Source organism: Bos taurus, chromosome 1 (genome assembly GCF_002263795.3).
Source record: "Bos taurus isolate L1 Dominette 01449 registration number 42190680 breed Hereford chromosome 1, ARS-UCD2.0, whole genome shotgun sequence".
Lineage (NCBI taxonomy): Eukaryota > Metazoa > Chordata > Mammalia > Artiodactyla > Bovidae > Bos > Bos taurus.
Window position 1 is genome coordinate 56591636 of NC_037328.1, and position 21726 is coordinate 56613361.

Here is a 21726-nt window from a genome sequence, read left to right on the forward strand (position 1 = left end):
CAGGGCAAAGGCTAATAGAGTTTTGCCAAGAGAATGCAATGGTCATAGCAAACACCCTCTTCCAACAACACAAGAGAAGACTCTACACATGAACATCACTAGATGGTCAATACCGAAATCCGATTGATTATATTCTTTGCAGCCAAAGATGGAGAAGCTCTATATAGTCAGCAAAAACAAGACTGGGAGCTGACTGTGGCTCAGATCATGAACTCTTTATTGCAAAATTAAGACTTTAGTTGAAGGAAGTAGGGAAAACCACTAGACCATTCAGGTATGACCTAAATCAAATCCCTTATGATTATACAGCAGAAGTAACAAATATATTCAAGGATTTACCACAGTTCTTGGTATATCTTAAAAGTTTAAAAACTATTTCTGAATGAATGGATGAATCAATAAATGAATTCATACACATCAGATAATCAAGTGCAAAGCATGATTTGTAGAGTTGCTGGAGCCAGTATAAGTGCCTTATGAGGGGACCAAAATACAACATTCTTCCCAATCAAGTTTGAAAATAATGAAAGGGGAGACATGGCAGAAGGAGACTGAAATGTCATCCTCGTTATTGATAAAGGTAGTAAAGAAGGGCATGGCTTAGGTGCATGACGACAGTGGACTTCCTAAAAATGCGCTCCAGAATCAGACGGACTCACCCACCAGCTCCCGCATAGCTCCCACCATAGGACTTGGCTCTGCACAGCTTAGAGGGAGAAGGAGCAGACCAGAGTGTGTGCTTCCTGTGATTGGCTGGCTCCCAACTACACAGCAGTGGTTTATTTCCCAAAAGCACCATGGCAAGGGTTGTCTCTTCTCTGGGACAGAGTGAGTCAGGTGGGAGAGACAGGCCAAGAGGGTTATAGCAACTGATGTTAGTCCGAATCATAAACAGGAGCCAAGAGAAATGGCTGTTCTGTCATCCCCATTATCTTCATGTGCACTGATTGAGTTAGATGCCGGTGATATTTCCCACAAGTGACAGGAAAAGGGGACCACAAAGATATCCCCAGATTGTGTATCAGTCAGTGGATTCTTTTTTGACTTCCTCTTTCTAGTTCCCCCTTTTCAGTTGATCTGTGAACAGACTGAATGACGTACTTAGATAAACCTATCAAGATTTCAAAATTATTTTGGTTTCTGAAAGAGTATACTTTATCTTTTACTCAATTAATTCAGCAAAACTTTGCAAATATTTATTGAGACCCTGCCAAGTGCCCAAAACAGTAGAATATACCGAGGAATACATCAGAGTGAACTGGAGTTTAAAATCCAGCCAGCATCTACTGGATTTTTTTCTCTTAGAGAAAAGGAAACTCAGTCACTTATAAGATCAAAATGAACATAGAAAACTATTTCCTTTTGTTTTTTTTTCTAATTTCCAAGTGTTCTTCTGAGTAGTTTGAGTGGTTAAGTGACTGTTTACCCAGAACTTAAAACATTTCTTTTATCATTAGCATTAGAGCCAAGATACTAACAATAAAGGTCATGGAAATGTATGAAGGTCTGGAGAGTCGTCTGTCTTCCCTCATCTCATCCACACTGCCCCCTCGCACACAGGCCTGCAACTGGTAAAGAGAGGAATTGGGCGAAAAGGTTTGGATGGATTGTTCATATCCATCTTCACAACTGAAAAACAACTCAGACTAAAGAATAAACGACTTTGCCTCTTGGCATGAAGGCATCAAACTTACCCCTCCTATCTTATCTTCCTGGATAGTCCACTTTTTTTTTGGTTTAAAAAAATGCTGATATCCTATATTTCTAAGAATTGTATTTGTTTTTTTATTTAACTACTTTCTAGAAGATTAGCCATAATATTTTACAAGTTCTTAAACTCACAATAGTTTTTTTTTTTTAATTCTGTCTTGTTTTCATCTCATTTGTTTTACATCTTCTTATCACTAACTGGCAGACTAGTCAGAAGAAAAAGGGATTGGATATGATTCTAATTCCTAAGAGATATAGATTCAGAGTCTACTCTCAACTTCAATTGTTTAGCCACACCGTATGAAGAAATTTGGAATTTGGAACTGGCACCCATGGCCTCAGAATTGTTCCTTATTGCCAGAAAAGCAGCTTTTTCTCTTTCTCCCACTTCTATATCTCTATTAGATTAATAGCAGGAACACAAAGTAATTCGTAAAAGAAATTGCCATGTTCCCTTTGGAATAGCTTGGCAACATACATTGCATGAAGACAAGCAGGGAAAATTTAAAACTTTGGGGTATGTATAAATATTTTGTTTCTAAACATGAATAAGGAAAATAGAAAATAGGAGCAATACATCCAAGAGTGTACCATTGTCTGCATGAAGTGCTATGGGATCTTAGGTAACAATTATGATTCTATGACTTTCTTCTTAGATTTGTAAAGAAGAAATGAATAGAAAGGCATCATGACATGTTTTTTTTTTAATCTGTATATTCGGAATCTACAGAAGATAGAATAAATAAAAGGAAACAATCGACAGTAGATTCACAAATCTTGTAGGGACTTCAAATTACTTTGCATATGCATTTAAAAAAATTTAATGCATTATTTAACAATTACCCTACTGAGAAACGCTGGGCTAAATGAAGTACAAGCTGGAATCAAAATTGCCGGGAGAAATATCAATAACCTCAGATATGCAGATGACACTACCCTTATGGCAGAAAGTGAAGAAGAGCTAAAAAGCCTCTTGATGAAAGTGAAAGAGGAGAGTGAAAAAGTTGGCTTAAAGCTCAACATTCAGAAAACAAAGATCATGACATCCAGCCCCATCACTTCACGGCAAATAGATGGGGAAACAGTGGAAACAGTGGCTAACTTGAGTTTTGGGGGCTCCAAAATCACTGCAGGTGGTGATTGCAACCATGCAATTAAAAGACGCTTATTCCTTGGAAGGAAAGCTATGACCAACCTAGACGGCATATTAAAAAGCAGAGACATTACTTTGCCAACAAAGGTCCATCTAGTCAAGGCTATGGTTTCTCCAGTAGTCATGTACAGATGTGAGAATTGGACTATAAAGAAAGCTGAGCACCGAAGAATTGATGCTTTTGAACTGTGGTGTTGGAGAAGACTCTTGAGAGTCCCTTGGACTGCAAGGAGATCCAACCAGTCCATCCTAAAGGAGATCAGTCCTGGATGTTCATTGGAAGGACTGATGTTGAAGCTGAAACTCCAATCCTTTGGCCACCTGATGCGAAAAGCTGACTCATTTGAAAAGACCCTGATGATGGGAAAGATTGAGGGCAGGAGGAGAAGGGGATGACAGAGGATGAGATGGTTGGATGGCATCTCTGACTCAATGGACAAGAATTCGGGTAAATTCTGGGAGTTGGTGATAGACAGGGAAGCCTGGAGTGTTGCGGTCCATGGGGTTGCAAAGAGTCAGACATGACTGAGCAACTGAACTGAACTGAACAGAAGGTTTATTAAATATTAGACAGATTTTAAAAGAGGATTTCATGTGCTAAAAAAAAGTCATTATTGGGCTTTTATAATAATATTCACTTAATAAAATACATAGTATTTTTTTTTTGGCCCAAATCATTTTGAATGCATGAAGAAAAACGGGATATTCCCAGGAGAAGTGGCAAGCACATTTCTGGGGTTGATAAACCAAAAGGGGATCTTTTCTTAGAATCATCATTTTAAGTCCATCTGGAGAAGCAGTCAGTAATCCTGTAATAAAACCCCGCCTCTATAACATACCACTGTAATATCCCATGTAATGCTCCATTTTTATAGTATATTTACTCTATATTTGGGCTTCCCTGGTGGCTCAGTGGTAACAATCGGCCTGCATGCAAGAGAGGTGAGTTTGATCCCTGGGTCGAGAAGATCCCCTGGAGAAGTAAATGGCAACCCACTCCAATATTCTTGCCTGGGAAATCCCATAGACAGAGGAGCCTGGCGAGCTATGGTCTATGGAGTCACAAGAGTTGGACACAACTTGGCGACTAAACCACAACCACCACCCACCTATATTTAATAGGATCTAATACCTGGTATCATTCAAAAATAAATTTGAATAAATGTTGATTATTTCATATGAGACATGAGAATATGCAGGTAGAGATATCTATATTTATTTATCTATCCATCTAGCCAGATACATAGATAATATAGATGTTGTAAATATTGATAGAAATACAGGCATAAATGTAGCTATAGATGTACCCTGGGATAAAAACATAATTAAGTTTAAGGTGAGGATAGATAATTTCATAAAGACTAATTCACCAGTAAGATGTATTACCTACCAACATTCATATTAGGTTAGAAGGCCCAAGGTTAATTATTAGGGCATCTCATAGAGAGCATGAACAGGCTGTGTTGGGCAGAATTATTCCCTCCAATCCTGGGAGAGGCAGAAACAGAGATCTGTGGTGTTTTCCATGATACTGACTTAGGAGTCTAGCCTCTGACTCTAAGTCTTAGCCGTGAGCCCTGCCCAGATGGACTACATTCCTTACCTGAGCCCTACCAGAGCCAGGACCTAGAAGTCTTACCCATGCACTATTTGACCACTGCTGTCAACAGCTACCACAACTCCCACCACCATTTAGCTCTTTATACCAAATACACATTAATCTATATGGAATCATCATCTTTTCCCCAAATCTTAAACTGTTTCTGCTAATGGTACTCTTTGCTTGGATTGGTATGAAATTTGCAAACTTAAAATGTTTTCATGCTTTTATTAAAGAAAAAAACAAAACAAAACATAAAATTATGCAAATTATTCAAATATTTTAAGATCACTCCACCCATTGCCCTTCCATTCCCAGTCCCTAGAGGAAAACAACATGGATTTTAGTCTTTCTTTTCTTTTCATGTTTTTTTAATTTTCACATTTATAACTTATGACATGCATCTTATTAATAAAATGTAATAAATGATCAGCAACTCTGGAAAAATTTACATAAATTCTTTCTAGATAGCCTTTAATTCAGTCTTTTCTTTTTCTGAAGGCTTTTCTTGTGCTTTTGACAAAAGATGACATTATGCACATTGGTTTATAATTTTCTCTTTTCACTTAAAATGTTCAGTTCAGTTCAGTTCAGTCACTCAGTTGTGTCTGACTCTTTGAGACCCCATGGATTGCAGCATGCCAGGCCTCTCTGTCCACCACCAATTCCCAGAGTTTACTCAAACTCATGTCCATTGAGTCCGTGATGCCATCCAACCATCTCGTCCTCTGTCATCCCCTTCTCTTCCCACCTTCAATCTTTCCCAGCATCAGGGTCTTTTCAAATGACTCAGCTCTTTGCATCAGGTGGCCAAAGTATTGGAGTTTCAGCTTTAGCTGAATATTCCAATGAATATTCAGGACTGATTGCCTTTAGGATGGACTGGTTGGATCTCCTTGCAATTCTTTGGTGCTCAGCTTTCTTTATGGTCCAACTCTCACATCCATATATGACTACTGGAAAAACCATAGCTTTGACTAGACGGACCTTTGTTGGCAAAGTAATGTCTCTGCTTTTTGATATGCTGTCTAAGTTGGTCATAGCTTTTCTTCCAAGGAGCAAGCATCTTTTAATTTCATAGCTGCAGTCCATTTCCTTAGATTTACTCATTCTCATATGATTCCATTGCATAGACATACCATAGTTTACTTAACCATTATCTGACTGATGGTGATTTCAGTTTTTCAATGTTGTCCTACCACAAACAAGGCTGCAGTAGATATCTTGGCACATATAACTTTAAGTACTTTTGCTATCTCTTCTCTATAAGACAGATTTTGGGGAGTGACATTGGTGGATCATAGAATGCCCTATGTGAACAATTTTTAATAGATGCTGTCACATTATTGCAGTTAATTTTGGACTTCTCTAGTCCTTTATACATCTTTGTAGATGCCAACTCAAAGTCTACAGAAACTTCTTTTGTAATATCATTCTGCCATTCAATCCAGACCTGATATCACCCTGATGGCATTTTTTAGATAATATTTAGACCCTAACACGCTTAGACATTGACTTTAACTTCCTAACTGATTTTTCTCTATCCGGTCTCTCATTCTACACATTAAAGCTCTATTAATCCAGCCATGAAATTAAAAGACGCTTATTCCTTGGAAGGAAAGTTATGACCAACCCAGATAGCATATTAAAAAGCAGAGACATTACTTTTCCAACAAAGTTCCATCTAGTCAAGGCTATGGTTTTTCCAGTGGCCATGTATGGATGTGAGAGTTGGACTGTGAAGAAAGCTGAGCGCTGAAGAATTGATGCTTTTGAACTGTGGTGTTGGAGAAGACTCTTGAGAGTCCCTTGGACTAGAAGGAGATCCAACCAGTCCATCCTAAAGGAGATCAGTCCTGGGTGTTCATTGGAAGCACTGATGCTGAAGCTGAAACTCCAGTACTTTGGCCACCTCATGCAAAGGGCTGACTCATTGGAAAAGACCCTGATGCTGGGAGGGATTGGGGGCAGGAGGAGAAGGGGATGACAGAGGATGAGATGGCTGGATGGCATCACCGACTTGATGGACATGAGTTTGGGTAAACTCCGGGAGTTGGTGATGGACAGGGAGGCCTGGCATGCTGTGATTCATGGGGTCGCAAAGAGTTGGACATGACTTGAGTGACTGAACTGAACTGAATCTTCATAAATTATCTTATGCATATCACATCCCTATAATCTTCCATGAATCCCCATTGTCTAAAAATTGGACCTTAACCATATATTCAGGATCCTTCATAATCAGGTTTCAGTTTTTCTCATTTTATCCTTATGTCTCCTATTTAAAAATTTGAGAGTGAGGTAGGGATTGAGGAAGAGATCTACCATGAACTACACACTCTTAGGTGCTTCACATGCCTTAAGTATTTTAAAACTCACATCAGTTTGAGAAGGGAAAGTGACAGATTAGGGAGGCAATTTACTCTCTACTCCAAAGCTGTGGCATCGAAAGTGATGATTTGAAATTTAGTACATCTGACAGCAAAATGCATGTTCTTACTATCACACTATATTTCAATTAAACTCAGTAAATGTTTATTTGATGTACTTTCCATGTAAAACACTTTACTATGTGTTAAAAAGGATTTAACATTTAAAAAGAATGGAACATAATTGACATTTAATCATGATGCCTGCCTCCCTGGCAACAACTCCTTCCAGGCATTGAGATTTGTGCCAGGGAACTGGTGTCAGGCAATAGCTGATTGACACAAAGATAGGTATCGGTTCTGGTGATCTCTTGCTACCTAACAAGCCACCTCAAAACTCAGTGGCTTACAATGATGACAGTATTTGTGTTGTTCACAAATCTGCAGTTCAGGTAAGGCTCAGAGGGGACAGCTTGTCTCTGCTACACTCATCAAAAGCTAGAGTAAGATTGAAGGCCAGGAATAGGAAACATCTGAAGGTTTGCTTACCCCCTAGTTTGGAGGCTGGTGCTAGCTGTCAGCTGGGTCCTTGGTTAGAACTGTCACCTGGAATACCTTCTGGGTAGTCTTTCTGGCTTGGGGCCTGGGTTCCTAGCATAAACATCCCCAAACAGCCAGGCTGAAGCTGTTTTGCCTGTTAGAACTCAGCCTTGAAAAGTATCACTTAGTATCACTTCCACTGAAGCTATAGACCCACACAGATCCAAAGGGAGGAAATGTAGACCCCACCTCATGATAAGGACCACTGACATCAGTTGCAAGAAGAACATGTGGGATGGTGCTGCCCTCCTTACAATACAGGCTGCCACAGCACCTATGGATGTGCCAGCAACCTGTCATAGGAAGACAATCCAGGACAGTCAAATTCCCCTTCAACTGAATATAATTTTAAAATAATTTAGAGAATAAAATATTAGCCCCTGGAGATTACAGGACATAACAGAGAAAGAGAAAGAACATGATGGAACATACATTCACTAAAGTTATGGAGTGCTAGACACTAGGAGTAAGAACCAGAGTCCTGTTCATTTTTATGTGTATCCTCAACAGAGCACAGTACAAACACATAGTAGGTGTTCATGTGAGTCACATGAAGACATGCATGAATGGGAAGAGAAGACACACAAGGCGGGATGAGTTTGGAGGGGAAAGATGAGATTCTGTTAGAAATAAGTCGAATTTAAGAATCCAACCATAGCTCCTCACTGAAATGTCTAACAAGCAGTTGGGAAAGCGGGTCTGTGGCTCGGAAGAGAGAGCAATTTAGGGAGAGAGCTTAGACCAAGGTCAAGCTTTGGTTGAATGAGACCGTTAAAGGAGGAGCATGTAGAGGAAGACCAATGACTAAAGCTCAAGCAAAATACTGAGTGGTTAATGCAATAGGCTTTAAATCTGAGTCAGCTTTAATGTTGGTAATACATGCATCACCACTTTTTAACTGTGTATTTTCTTAGGTTTGGCCACTTAATCTCTCTGTTCCTCAGCATCCTACTGTACCTCTGTTATAATAATGCAAGCTACTGACAGGGTTGTGGATTGAGTGGTATAATGCCTACAAAGTGCCTGGACTAAAACATAGTTCGGCAATCAATGTACATTAGTTATCATAACTATTGTCAGGTTTTTCGTCGTGTTTAGGATTAAGCAGAGGAAGAACCAGAGAGTAACACCGGGCATGAAGGCTTTATGAAACCTTGTGTAATAGTCCTAATGAATAGCTGTGGTTACGTTTATTACTGAGTTGCCAAACATCAAAGAGTTGCTGACTGTTAATAAAGAGGGGGTGCCAGGGTGAGTCATATTCTCTATACCAATATTTCACAAAGTCTGTGTTTTGAGTGTGCTATAGTAATATGAGTTGTGTTAAGAAAAAGAAGTATGTTCTATTCGCAAATAAACTGGTGAAATGCTGAGTTAAACAAAATTAAATAGACTTTCCTTATATGCATATGGCAATACTAGCCATGGCTTGCTAAGAAGGAGATATAGACAGCATCATTTTCTCAATTTTTAGGATTTCATAGGTACCATTCTGCTAAACCAATGTGTAGAAAACAACTTCTCAATGCCAGTCAAGGAAAAATCTCTTGGTAAACTTAAAAATACATATTAATGGATCCACCTCCACAGATTCCGATTAGACAGTCTAGAATGGGGTTAGGGAATTTGTATTTTTAAAAAACTCTCTGGTGTCACTTTCCCTCCAGGCAGCTCAGAAGAAGAACTGACCCTTCCCATAATCACCATCTCTTTTTTTTCCCCAACCTATTCTGAGAAAAATGGCTCCCATAAAGAAAGGTAGCAAAAAAAAGGAGGGTGGTAGTCTGCCACCAAAGAGATGACTGCTGCTGCTGCTAAGTCGCTTCAGTCGTGTCTGACTCTGTGCGACCCCATAGACGGCAGCCCACCAGGCTCCCCCGTCCCTGGGATTCTCCAGCAAGAACACTGGAGTGGGTTGCCATTTCCTTCTCCAATGCATGAAAGTGAAAAGTGAAAGTGAAGTCGCTCAGTCGTGTCCGACCCTCAGCGACCCCATGGACTGCAGCCTACCAGGCTCCTCCGTCCATGGGATTTTCCAGGCAAGAGTACTGGAGTGGGGTGCCATTGCCTTCTCCGAAAGAGATGACTAGAAAATAGAAAATCAGCATTCATAAACATTGCATTAAGTCAGCTTTAAGAAGCATGGATCTCAGGTACTCAAGGAAATTTAGAATTTGCTTTTTTTTTAAAAAAAGAAAGCTATTTGAACTGAAGGAATAAGAAACATCCAATAATATATCTAAGTTACCCAGAAAATATGAGGACAAGGATTCATCAAGCAAGCATAACATGGCAGTTACCTGTACATGTGTTCTGCTTTCAAAAACCTTCCTATAGTCAACAGTCAAAATGGATGAAAGCTAATGATTTGGTTATCATAAAAATATAACTAGACAAAAGTAGTTGCAAGCTCTACAAAGAAATTCAAACTAACTCCCTATGGAATTAGTGGTAATCTAATAGAATTCCAAGAATTCTCAACAGAACTTTGAGGTGGTTAGATTAGATATTTTCTTAACTCGGAATTCATATCTAACACAATAGGGATAGTTATGTTTTCTGTATGCCTGTTTAAAATCAGTCTAGGAACTGGCTTTCTAACTGTGATTTACTTGAAGATAAAAACAGACCTGAGAATATGCTGATGTCAGAGATGTAGTGCTCAGTCTAACTTAAGAGAGATTGAGACAGTTTGGAAACAAGAAGGATATTTCTTGTGAGCATTCTAACTTGGAAGAATTTAGCAAAGAGTAAATGGTTTAATATATTTTTACTTTTATAGTCTGCTTTAAAACTTTTATAGTAGTAAAAATAAAAGGCATCTATTTATCCACTCAAGCAATTATTCATTTTATATGTCTGGCAGGATGGCATTTGTTTGTGATACTTTTCTGTCTTTTCCATCACCCCTGGTGCAGAGGGGTGGGAGTGAGAATTAATTAGCCTGTGAGAGGCCACCCATGCTGCACTCTTCCAGACCAAGAAAAGACTAAAGAGACGACCATTACATGCAACACATGATCCTTAATTAGAGCCTATAAAGAATATTATTGGGACAATTGATTATACTTGGAGTCTGTGAGTTCAGTGTCAATAAGGGTCAATGATAATGTCCTGATTTTGATCCTTATGTTGTGGTTATCTGGAGAATGTCTGATTCAGGAGAGAAGGATACCACATTCAAAACTTATCCCCAAATGGTTCCAGAAAGAATGTTTTTGTGCTAGTCTTGCAGTTTTTCTACAATTATTCTGAAATTATCTCTGAAATTTTTTTTAAATTGACATTATTTTTAGCATTTTAAAAAAGAGAACATTCATTTTATTGTTTGTGTTAACTTATCATTGATGTTCTCAGGTTCTCTAGGTAAACTACCAAATTACCTGAAAATAGTTTTACTTTTCCAATTCCTGTACTTCTTACTGTTTTCTCTCTTTAAATTCTACTGGCTAATTTCTCCAGGACTATGTCCAACAGTAATAGATACACTGGATGCTCCTGACTCATTTCTAATCTTACTAGAAATTCCCCTAATATTACCACATTAAGCACAATTGTGGCTTTAGGAAATATGCTTCATTTCCTATTTTCTTGAGTGTTTTTATCAGGAAATATCTTTTGAAAACTTTTCTTCTTTGTCTTAAAAATAATCATGTGATTATTACTTTTACATGTTCATAATGTCATGTTCATAATAATAGTGAAGTCACTCAGTCGTGTCCGACTCTTTGCTACCCCATGGACTGTAGCCCACCAAGCTCCTCGGTCCATGGGACTTTCCAGGCATGAATACTGGAGTGGGTTGCCATTTCCTTCTCCAGGGGATCTTCCCAACCCAGAGATCGAACCTGGGTCTCCCACATTGTAGACAGACGTTTTACTTTCTAAGCTACCAGGGAAGCCCTAGATTTCCTAATACTGAGTTATTCTTGCATTCCAGAAATGAATCCCACTTGGTCATGGTACATAATCTTAGTGTTTTTAAATGTTTAATCTAGTATTTTTACATTGATAAAGCATCAATATCAGTTCAGTCGCTCAGCTGTGTCTGACTGTTTGCAACCCCATGGACTGCAGCATGCCAGGCTTCCCTGCCCATCACCAACTCCCGGAGCTTGCTCAAATTCATGTCCATTGAGTCAGTGATGCCATCCAACCATCTTGTCCTCTGTCTAATAAAGCAGGACTGCTTGTAAATATATTTTCGTGTTAGAATCATGTTCCTCTATACTGTTTTTAGAACAACCTCCATGAAGTGAGGTTTGATGATAACAGAAAGGATGTGGAAGGTGGTGTCATAGAGAGATGGAGAGACCTGGCACTAGAGTCACACAGACCCTTGGAAGGTTTCTGGTCGCTTCCCTCACTGACTGAGTGACCTTGGAGAAATGATTCCTTTTCTTCTACCTGCTATTTCCTCATCTGTCCATTAGGAGGACCTCCCACAGTGGCTTGTGTGAGGCCTAAACGATGTCTGTGAAGGATCTAGAGCAAACATGTAGATACAGAAAACAGAGTAATGGTTACCAGAGGGGAAGGGGGTCAACTCTATGATGACAGATGAAAGCTAGACTTTTGGTGGTGAGCATGCTGCAGTGTACACAGAAGTCAGAATATAATGTGGTACACATGAAACTTACATAATGTTATAAACCAATGTTATTTCAGTGAAAAAGAGAAAGACTAGTACGATGTCTGCCACAATGTAAGCCCACATAAACATTGGGATATTTTATTTTATTGGGGAAGGAAATGGCAACCCACTCGAGCATTCTTGCCTGCGGAACTCCATGGACAGAGCAACCTGGTGGGCTACAGTCCATAGGGTAGCAAAGAGTCAGATGCAACTGAGTGACTTTCACACACACACACACACACACACACACACACACACACATTATATGGTAAAATGTCTTCTGCTGCTTCCCATATATATATATATATATATATATATATATAGTCTCCTTTATATTTTGTCTCTTCTTTTATAGTCATCCCATTCCAGACTAGAGGTTTGGATGTAAAGGGACTGTGCAAAGAATGGAAAAGGAAGATAAAACTTCTTGAACCCTTACTGGTTGCTAGGTCTATCTGCAGTTCATTGGTGAGGAAAAACCTGAGGGAACCAGCTTGAAAGGGGGTAGGTGTGGTCATTATCTAAGAGTTAAGATTAGCATTTGTTCTTCTCAACCATAACCTCTCCAAGCAGAAGAGAAAGGGCAGATGTGTTATGTCTACACTTTTAGTCAGTGTTCTGAACTTGGAGAAATCACTCCATACAGAGAGGCCAGTGACTGTGCTTCTAGGACTACTGAGTGTGGAGGAGGTAAGGAGAGTGCGTCTCTTTATTAACATTGTAGAGATGACAGTGGACACAAAATTGTGGGAGTGAAGGGGGGGAAAAGTTTGACTTAAAGACATTGACATTTAGCTGAACCTATGAAGTTGAAGGAGAAGGCAATGGCAACCCACTCCAGTACTCTTGCCTGGAAAATCCCATGGATGGAAGAGCCTGGTAGGCTGCAGTCCATGGGATCGCTGAGAGTCAGACACGACTGAGCGACTTCACTTTCACTTTCCACTTTCATGCATTGGAGAAGGAAATGGCAACCCACTCCAGTGTTCTTGCCTGGAGAGTCCCATGGACGGAGTAGGCTGCAGTCTGTGGGGTCGCACAGAGTCAGACACGACTGAAGTGACTCAGCAACAACAACAAATGAAGTTGAAGCTAAATAGAAAAGCAAAACTTGGGAAGACAGCATGGCACAGGTGTTAAGAAACAGACTCTAGACTGACGCATACCTGGGCTACATTTTGTCTCGTCTCTTGCTATTGACCTCCACATGTTTTCTGAGCTTTAATTGTATAGCCTGTAGAATGAGGGGGAAAGATCTGATATATATGTGTTTGTGGTGAAAATTAAAGGAAATGATGCAGGAAAATCACCAAGCACAGTGCCTGGCATGTGAATCCCTATGATAATTGCTGTTATTATTATCTGGTCTTCAGCAGTGTTCTTCAGTCTTGCCTCTGTCAATAATCTTCTCCTCAGATCTCAAGTTTTCTTTTTTATTTAAAAAGCTTACTGAGATATAATCCCCATAATCATACAATTCATCCATTTAAGTTGTAGAATTCTGTATTTTTAAAAATACTTTTCATAAAGTTGTCCACAATCTAATTTTAGAACATTTTCATCAATCCCCAAAAGAACCCCCTGCTCATTAGCAATCACTCCTTACCCCTCCTTCACTCCTCACAACCAGCTCTAGGCAACCACCAATCTACTTTGCATCTCTACAGCCTTGTATATTCTGGACATTTCCTATAAATGGAACCATACAGTATGTGATACTTGGCGAGTGGCTTTTTTCAATTAGTATATTGTATACAAGTTTCATCCATGTTGGAGCATGTGTCAGTACTTCATTCCTTTATACTGTACTGTGTGCTCAGTCGTGTCTGACTCTTTGTGACCCCATGGACTGAAGCCCACCAGGCTCCCCTGCCCATGGAATTTTCCAGGGAAGCATACTGGAGTGGATTGCCATTTCCTTCTCCATAATTCCTTTATAGGGCCAAATAATATTTCTTTGTACGGATAAACCACAGTTGTATTTATCCATTCACTAGCTGAAGGACAACTGAGTTGTTTCTACTTTTTGGCTATTATGAACAGTGATGCTACAAATATTTGAAGGTCATCTGAGCTGTTTCTACCTTTTGGCTATTCTGAACAGTGATGATAGGAACATTTGTATTCAAGTTATGTGTGAACATGTTTTCATTTCTTTGGGGTATATGCTTACGAGTGGCATTGCTGGGTCTTATTGCAGCTCTGTTTTTAACCTTTTGAAGAACTGAGGGACTGTTTTCCAAAGTGGCTTTGTACATACCCACAGGCACCTTATCCTTTCCAACATGTGTTAGTATCTGTCTTTCTCATTATAGCCATCCCAATGGGTGTGAAGTGGTATCAAGTTGTGGGATTGATGCGCTTTCCCCTAATAATTAATAATGCTCAGCATCTTTTCATATGTTTATTGGCCATGTGTTTATCTTCTTTGGAGAGATATCGATTCAGATCTTATGACCATGTTGAATTTTAAGGGTTTTTTTTTTAATTTATTCTAGATACAAGTCACTTGTTAGATACATGATTTGTATACATTTTCTCCCATTCTGTGGTTTGTCTTCTTTCTTGGTATTATTTGTAGCCCAAAAGTTTTTCAAGCATCTTTCTAATGTAACTTATGGAAGTTTGTATTTCAGCATTTAACTCCTACAAAAATATTCCAGTTGGTAGACTTTCAGTGGAAGAGTTAGCATAGTATTTCATTGACAAGAGTGAGGCCCTCCGTATCTAAAAATCCTGTCCTTTTAACTCTTTCTGCCACACAGCTTTTGAATTATGTGGGTATCTATCCTCATCATGTTTCCTTTATCCATTCTCCTGAAATGAAGAATATATCTCTTTGTCAAGGCCAACCCTCCAACTGTAAGATGATCTCATCCCCCTTCTCTTCTCCAGGAACCTGCTCCATCATTTAATCTCCTGCCTCCTAGATCTTTACCATTTCCCTGTCTATTTTCCCTCAGCCTATGAACCAGCTTAGCTTTCTTTCTCCCATTTTAAGGAAAAGCAAAACTTCTTAAGATCTGCATCCTCTAAATATACATCTCCAGCTATGGCCATTATCTCTATCCTGCACTTCACTTGAATTATCTACAGATATACCCCAATTCAACATGTCTGAAACTGAATTTCCCTTCTTACTCCATACCTTACAGTTATTGTGAAAATCAAGCAAGAAATATTATGCAAAACAAATGGGAGCTCTAACATGATGGGGGGACCACACCATCTACTGAGGCAACCCTGAGTTCTGCAGAGAAAACTGGACATAATGAGAGCTGTGGGAACCCTGTCATAAACTCAGGAGCTCTGTGGGGAGCTCTTAAGAACAAGGGCATTGGTTTCCTTTTCTATAATATGAGATTTTGTGGAAATTAAAAGATATAATAAAGACAAAGTAACTAACAGGATGATGGCTGGTAACTAATAAGCATGGGATGAAAAATAGAAAATAAGCAATAATAAGTGGCAAGAAGAAACTATGCTGAAAGACTGTGTCTCTTGGTCTAAATATTGCACATCACTTGTTCACCAGCATCCTTTTTTTTTTTTTTTTTTAATCTGTCATTATTCTAGCCACATGTATGCTTCTGTTGGTGTTGGTTAGTGGTGATGGTGTTTAGGTTTTGTCATTCTGAAGGATAGTCAGCAGAGTGAATATAGGATGATGCAGGATATCTGCTTTTCAATTTCAACAGCTGTTAGTGTTCCCCAGATGTTAGCTCTGCTGACCTTCAGTTTTCAGAGGTTGCCTCAGCTTCTAGCTTCCTGCTCATGGTACCTTTCTTTTCTTGCTGTGCACAGGCTGGCATTGATCCTAGTTTATCCTTGGAGACTCAGCAGAAGATCCTGATGGAGGAGGATAATACCCAGAGACAGGACACCAAGGAAGAGGGAGTTGGTGACAGACAGCCTGTGGGTGAGAACTCTTTTGATATGCATTTCATCCTCAGGGGTTTTCAGTAAATAATGGGTACCTACTCTCTGTCCTGCTTACTGGGAATGACCTGGCTTTTCCTAGCATAAACTCAGGAGTCCAGCAAATACCTGGAAGATAGCCTGAGGCTATAAACTCTCCCCTGGAACTCTGATCATGTGCTTACTTACTCCCCTGAAGATTGCTGAGGTTTTGTTTGGAACAGATGCTGAGTGATAGGCAGGCCAAAGCAGCTGGTGTGGAGAGGTCATTTCCAGTGACTCATTAGTCATTCAAAAATCAAAACACAAACAAAAAGGGGTGAGATGGGATGTAGAGAGAAAGGCATGAAGTTTTAAGTATTCCAGAAGAGAGGCTGATCCTGATGTCCCCTTCTGAGGGGCGATGAGGCTCCAACTCAGCTACTCTGACTCACAGGGCACGTGGTGCTGGTTGGAATCTCTGTAATGCATTTCCTGGCATTCAACAAAATAAGTAGGTTCATAAAATGTGTATTTTCCTCATTATTTTTTTATTATGTGTCAGATGACCAAGTTACCAGGGGACAGGGGAGGGGGTGCTCAGGGATGTGCTAGGGACCTGTTTAGTTGGCCTCAACAGGACTAAATGGACATCTCTGCACTGCAAAGTTCTCCTCTGTTAAGGGAGGGGGATTTCAAGCTAGATTTAATTTTTCATTTACTTATTGTGCTGTGTTCTAAAAACAAGAGTTAAACTAGAAAGCTTCTGGAATAGTGAAGGTTCTCCAGAGAAACAGAACCAACAGAAGATGTGTATGTGTATAGAAAAACAGACATAGAGAGAGCGGGGAGAGAGAGAGGAGAAGCAGAGAGAAAAAGAGGGAGATTTTTAAGACTTGTCTCACATGACGGGGGCTGGCAGGGCTGAAATCCTCAGGGTAGGCCTGAGGACTGGAAATTCAGACAAGAGCTGATGTTGTAGTCTTGAGTCTGGGTTCTGGTGGACAGGCTGGAAACTGACATAGTGTTTCTATGTTATGGTCTTGAGAATTCTTCCTTTTTGAGAATTCTCTTTGGGAACCCTCTGTCTAGATGCTCTTAAGGTCTCAAGGTATCACTGACACGATGGACATGAATTTGAGCAGGCTCCGGGAGTTGGTGATGGACAGGGAAGCCTGGCATACTGAAGTCCATGGGGTCGCAAGGAGTCGGACACGACTGAGTGACTGAACTGAAGGTCTCAACTATTGGAGGAGGCCCAGTCATGTTTTGAAGGGTAATTTGCTTTACTCTAAGTCTGCTGATTTAAATGCCAATCATACCTAAAAACACCTTCACAGTGACATCTAATCTGATGTTTGACCAAACATTGGGCACCATAGCCTGGCTATATAAAATTATCCATCACAGTCCTCTTACTTGAGGGAGTTTTATGACTTGAATAGAGATAGACAATGAAACAGAAAACCTGTAATCCAATAACATGAAGTACCCCAACCTCCAACCACGACCAGGGATGGAGTTGGGAAAAGCTTTCTGGAACTCGTGATTCCTGCACTGATTTTTGCTGGTTATGAGGAAAGAGGTGAACAAATATGACATGTGATTAAATGTAAGTCATTTATTATGATTAAAACATCCCCTCCTTTCAGAGAGGGGGCAGAGGAAACAGTGAGATACTACATAGGAAAATAACCTAAAGTAACCAGATGACTTACTTTTTTTAAGTGCAAAAGCAGTGATTCTGGATTTATTTTATCTGCACATCTTGGAGGAGTCCGTGAAGAATTCTTAATCACTGAAGTGATGAAATTAGATTTTCAGTATTCAAGACCAATTTATGTAATTATTAAACAAATAATTTATGGTGTATGGGGGAGGCATTGGGTGTATAATGATGAACAATGTAGAAGGTCCCTGACTTCACAAAGTTTAGAATTATAGCGGTGGGGGAGGTGAGGGAATGGGGAGGGGGGAAAGACACAAAAAGTAAGTACAAATTCTGATTAGTGCCATTGAGAGTAGAGGCTTGGTTTAGAAGCTTATCATTCCAATGTCTGCCTACTCCTGTCCTCCTCGCCATCACACCCGTCATAAGGGCAAGCTTCGAAAAATGAGAATCCCTCAGCAGCTACCCTATACATCATCCCCACCTTCCTTGTACTGAAGGTGGGGACAGTTCAAATGGAAAACAAGGGACCAATATTTCCAGTAGGATCAAAGCATTCAACTATTTACAAGTCACAGGGAATTTAACATGGATGCTAATAACCAACAGGAGAAAAAACTTTCTTTTGGGCACTAATTACCCGTGAATTATTCATTAGAAGTAATGTTGCCCTCCACCCACACAGAACCTTCAAAATTTGTAAAGAATTTCCCACCTGGATTGTCACTTTGATTAACTCAGGAGCCAGGCAGGATGAGGGCCAAAACTAGCTTGTGAGACAGGAAATCATTAAACCACATCAGGGCTTGTCTTGACAACAATGTCTATCAATATTCAACAGACTAGAAGAATGAAGATCATGTAGGTGATTGCCCTCCACTAGCACTCAGTTGTTGGGGTCCTCAGACTTCACCAGGGCTTCTTGGAGAGGAAGCAGAGAGAGAGCCACAGAAAGTTCTGCAAGCAGGTGTGGGAGAAAGGGAGGAAACACACTCTTAGTCACATCCAGATCTGCCTTCTTGACTAGCCAATCCATTTCAGTACCTGTAACTTTTCTCTTGTGAGTTCTTGGGTTGATAAACCTTTTATAAAGCAAACTTTTAATATTAACATTGAAGGTGTAGTGGTGTCTCTACTCCCTATGTTAAAGTTCTGGAGATTCTTATGTCAATCTTATAAATACAATGCTTATACCATGGAGATCCACCTCTTGAATGATAAGAGAAGGACGTTCTGAATAGAATTTCATTTTGTTCCCATCTTCAGGAACCCGTAAGTGAATTTTGATCATCTTGTTTAGGCATATTTGTAACTCAGAGAACTGCCTGGTTCTTATGAAGAGCAAGACATTCAAATGAATCTAAAAGAACTGTACCAGTCATATGCATCACTATCTATATCTCAGAGATAAACGCTTCAAACAACCATTTAGAATTTTTTGAGTACTCATTCTAAATATCTAGTCAGAGATGAGTGGTATGTAATAATGTTTTACAAGCTCTCTTAACAACTGTCCTGGGAGGAATTACCCCCATAATGTGAAACATCTTAAAAGGTCAAGCAAGTAGTCCTAGGCTCCTGGTGACACAACTGGTTCATTGGAATATTAAGCCACTGAGTTTCCAGTTCAATCCCTGAACACAATAGCCAAACGTTACCTGTTTCACATGTACTTCTGTGAGAACTCAGAATCTGTAACTATGGAGTCATCCTAAGATTTAAAAAATGATGGCAGTCAGGAGAAGGCAAGGAGACTCAGGATCTTAACTAGGCCCTTAGTAAATATTCAGTTGAGCGAACTTTTCTTGGATTGATAACCTTGTTTGACATGTTAGGACACAGAACCTGGACCACTTTATTGGTCTTTAAATTCTGTGGCTGGAACTTGTCTTTCTCTTTCATCCTACTGCTATATAATCACTTACTACTGCTGCTGGCTCTTCCTGTATTTATCAGGCAAGAAGGAGCCAGTATAAGTTTAGGAGAGAGGAAATGACATAATTAAAATGGTATTAGACATAAAATCTAAAATTCAAGGTCCCATCTCTTCCCTCTCCTCAAACCTCCCCCCAGATCCCCAGATCTTATCTCCCAAGCCTCCTGCCATGTACTGTGGGTTCAGGCAAGCTGCATTACTCACCGCTTCCCTAACCTGCTTTGGCTTTACTGCCCAGCAGCTGTGTGCCTGCTGTCTCGTCTGCCAGAAGATTGTTCTTTCAATACGAAGGCCACACACGTTGTCTTCCCTGATAGACTCCTTCTCTGAACTCATTTGTATCATTTTCTCTAAATTTTTGCATTTCATGATCACATTACAGTTATATGCCAGGCAGTAAATTCAGCAACAAATGTTTTATCTCCATTTCCCACCCATCTAGGCATATTGTGTGGAACAAGAGTAGTGTGTATGCTGTCTCTTCAGTCATGTTTGACTTTTCGCGACCCTATGGATTGTAGACTGCCAAGCTCCTCTGTCTATGGGATTCTCCAGACAAGAATACTGGAGTGGGTTGACATGCCCTTCTCTTGGGGATCTTCCTGACCAAGGGATTGAACCTGTGTCCCTTGTCTTCTACATCTGCAGGCGGGTTCTTTAAGTCCGGAACAGAGTAGACACTTGGTAAATTTTCCCTTGTGTTTAACAAACCTCGTGTTCTGAATCTTCTGCTCTGAGCTATCAGAAGTCTCTAGTGCAATGAAGTCTTTATATATCTGGCACATCAAACACTTATCCCTGAGAAATATGACTCCAAAATAAATAAATATAGGAGATGGTGAAGGACAGGGAGGCCTGGCATGCTGCAGTCCATGGGATCACAAAGAGTTGGACACGACTGGAAGACTGAACAACAACAACAACAATATTAAATACACTATATTACATTATATTATATTATGGGGGAATTTGAATTCAAAGTATGAGATTGTTGGAGGGTTGATGAAGGTCAGATGAAAGAAAAATTAAAGAGGAGGAACAGAGAAAAGAAAATGACTTCCCAGCATGCCACAGTATCAAGGATTACCACCGATGCAGCACGGCTTTTTGTTTTTCTGTGATGAGCAGATAACCTACAAAGAAAACTCTTTGTTTTAAGTCTGCCATGCAGGAAAAGTAGACCAATTTAAGTTCCTCAAATGATTAGAAAAGTAAACCAGATAAACACAGCTAGGATAGAGTAATCTAAAGGGGACACAGACCCACACAGTCCCAGCATCCTTTTCCTGTCTGATTCCAATACAAACTGACAGAAAAAACTGGGGGCAGGACATAAAGAAACATTTTTATGCAGAAATTAATCAGATGCTTCAAATGTATTTAAATAATTATCATAATTAGTCAATCTTATAATAGCTTGAACACAAAGCAGCACATGGGAGTACATTTCCACTTTAACTTTGGTTAATTTTCTGCTGTTAATTTGAAGAGTTGATGTATTATTTTTACTTAATATATTTGAATATCCATATATATTAGAGTGTAGAGTAAAATCCAAGTATCCAATAAGGTCATTGGAATATGAATACATTGAACACATGAAAAAGAGTAGGAGGCAAAAATCTTTGATACAATAACTTAACAACTTAATTTATAGTAGTACAACTATATTACATTATGCATTATGATATGTGTGTGTGTGCTTAGTCATTAAGTCATCTCTGACTCTTTGCGACCCCATGGATTGTAGCCCACCAGGCTCTTCTGCCCATGGAATTTTCCAGGCAAGAATACTGGAGCAGGTTGCCATTTCCTACTCCAGAGGATCTTCCCAACTCAGGGATTGAACCCTTGTCTCTTGGGTCTCCTGCATCAGCAGGCAGATTCTTTACCACTCAGCCACCTGGAAAGTCCATTCATTATAATATAATACATCAAACTGTACTACTAAATATTAAAAATTGTAATTTATAATAGTACAATAATTTAATAGTAAATGTGACACTGTGCTTCTTACAACTAGGATACAAAGCAAAACACTGGTTTGTATAGTTTTCCTTAACAATGGCTGCAAATCTAATGTGAAAATAGATGAAGACAACTTTTCTAAGAAATGAAAGTACATAGCTTTTTTGAGAGAAAATTTATCCTAGTAC

At 39.6% G+C, this 21726-nt stretch overlaps 1 protein-coding gene across 12 annotated transcripts in view; it reads left to right on the plus strand.

The window, feature by feature from the left end:
• The window catches only part of PHLDB2 (pleckstrin homology like domain family B member 2), a 241811-nt gene that overhangs the window by 104957 nt on the left and 115128 nt on the right, over positions 1 to 21726 (plus strand). For 11 of the 12 annotated variants that reach the window (XM_015471035.3, XM_005201281.5, XM_015471043.3 and 8 more), the window contains exon 2: positions 15873 to 15987. In XM_015471035.3, the coding sequence (XP_015326521.1) occupies positions 15921 to 15987 (67 nt within the window). In that variant the 5' untranslated portion in view covers positions 15873 to 15920. Of the gene's footprint in view, positions 1 to 15872; positions 15988 to 21726 lie in introns of those variants that run through there. The other variant, XM_059876682.1, reaches the window with a different exon arrangement.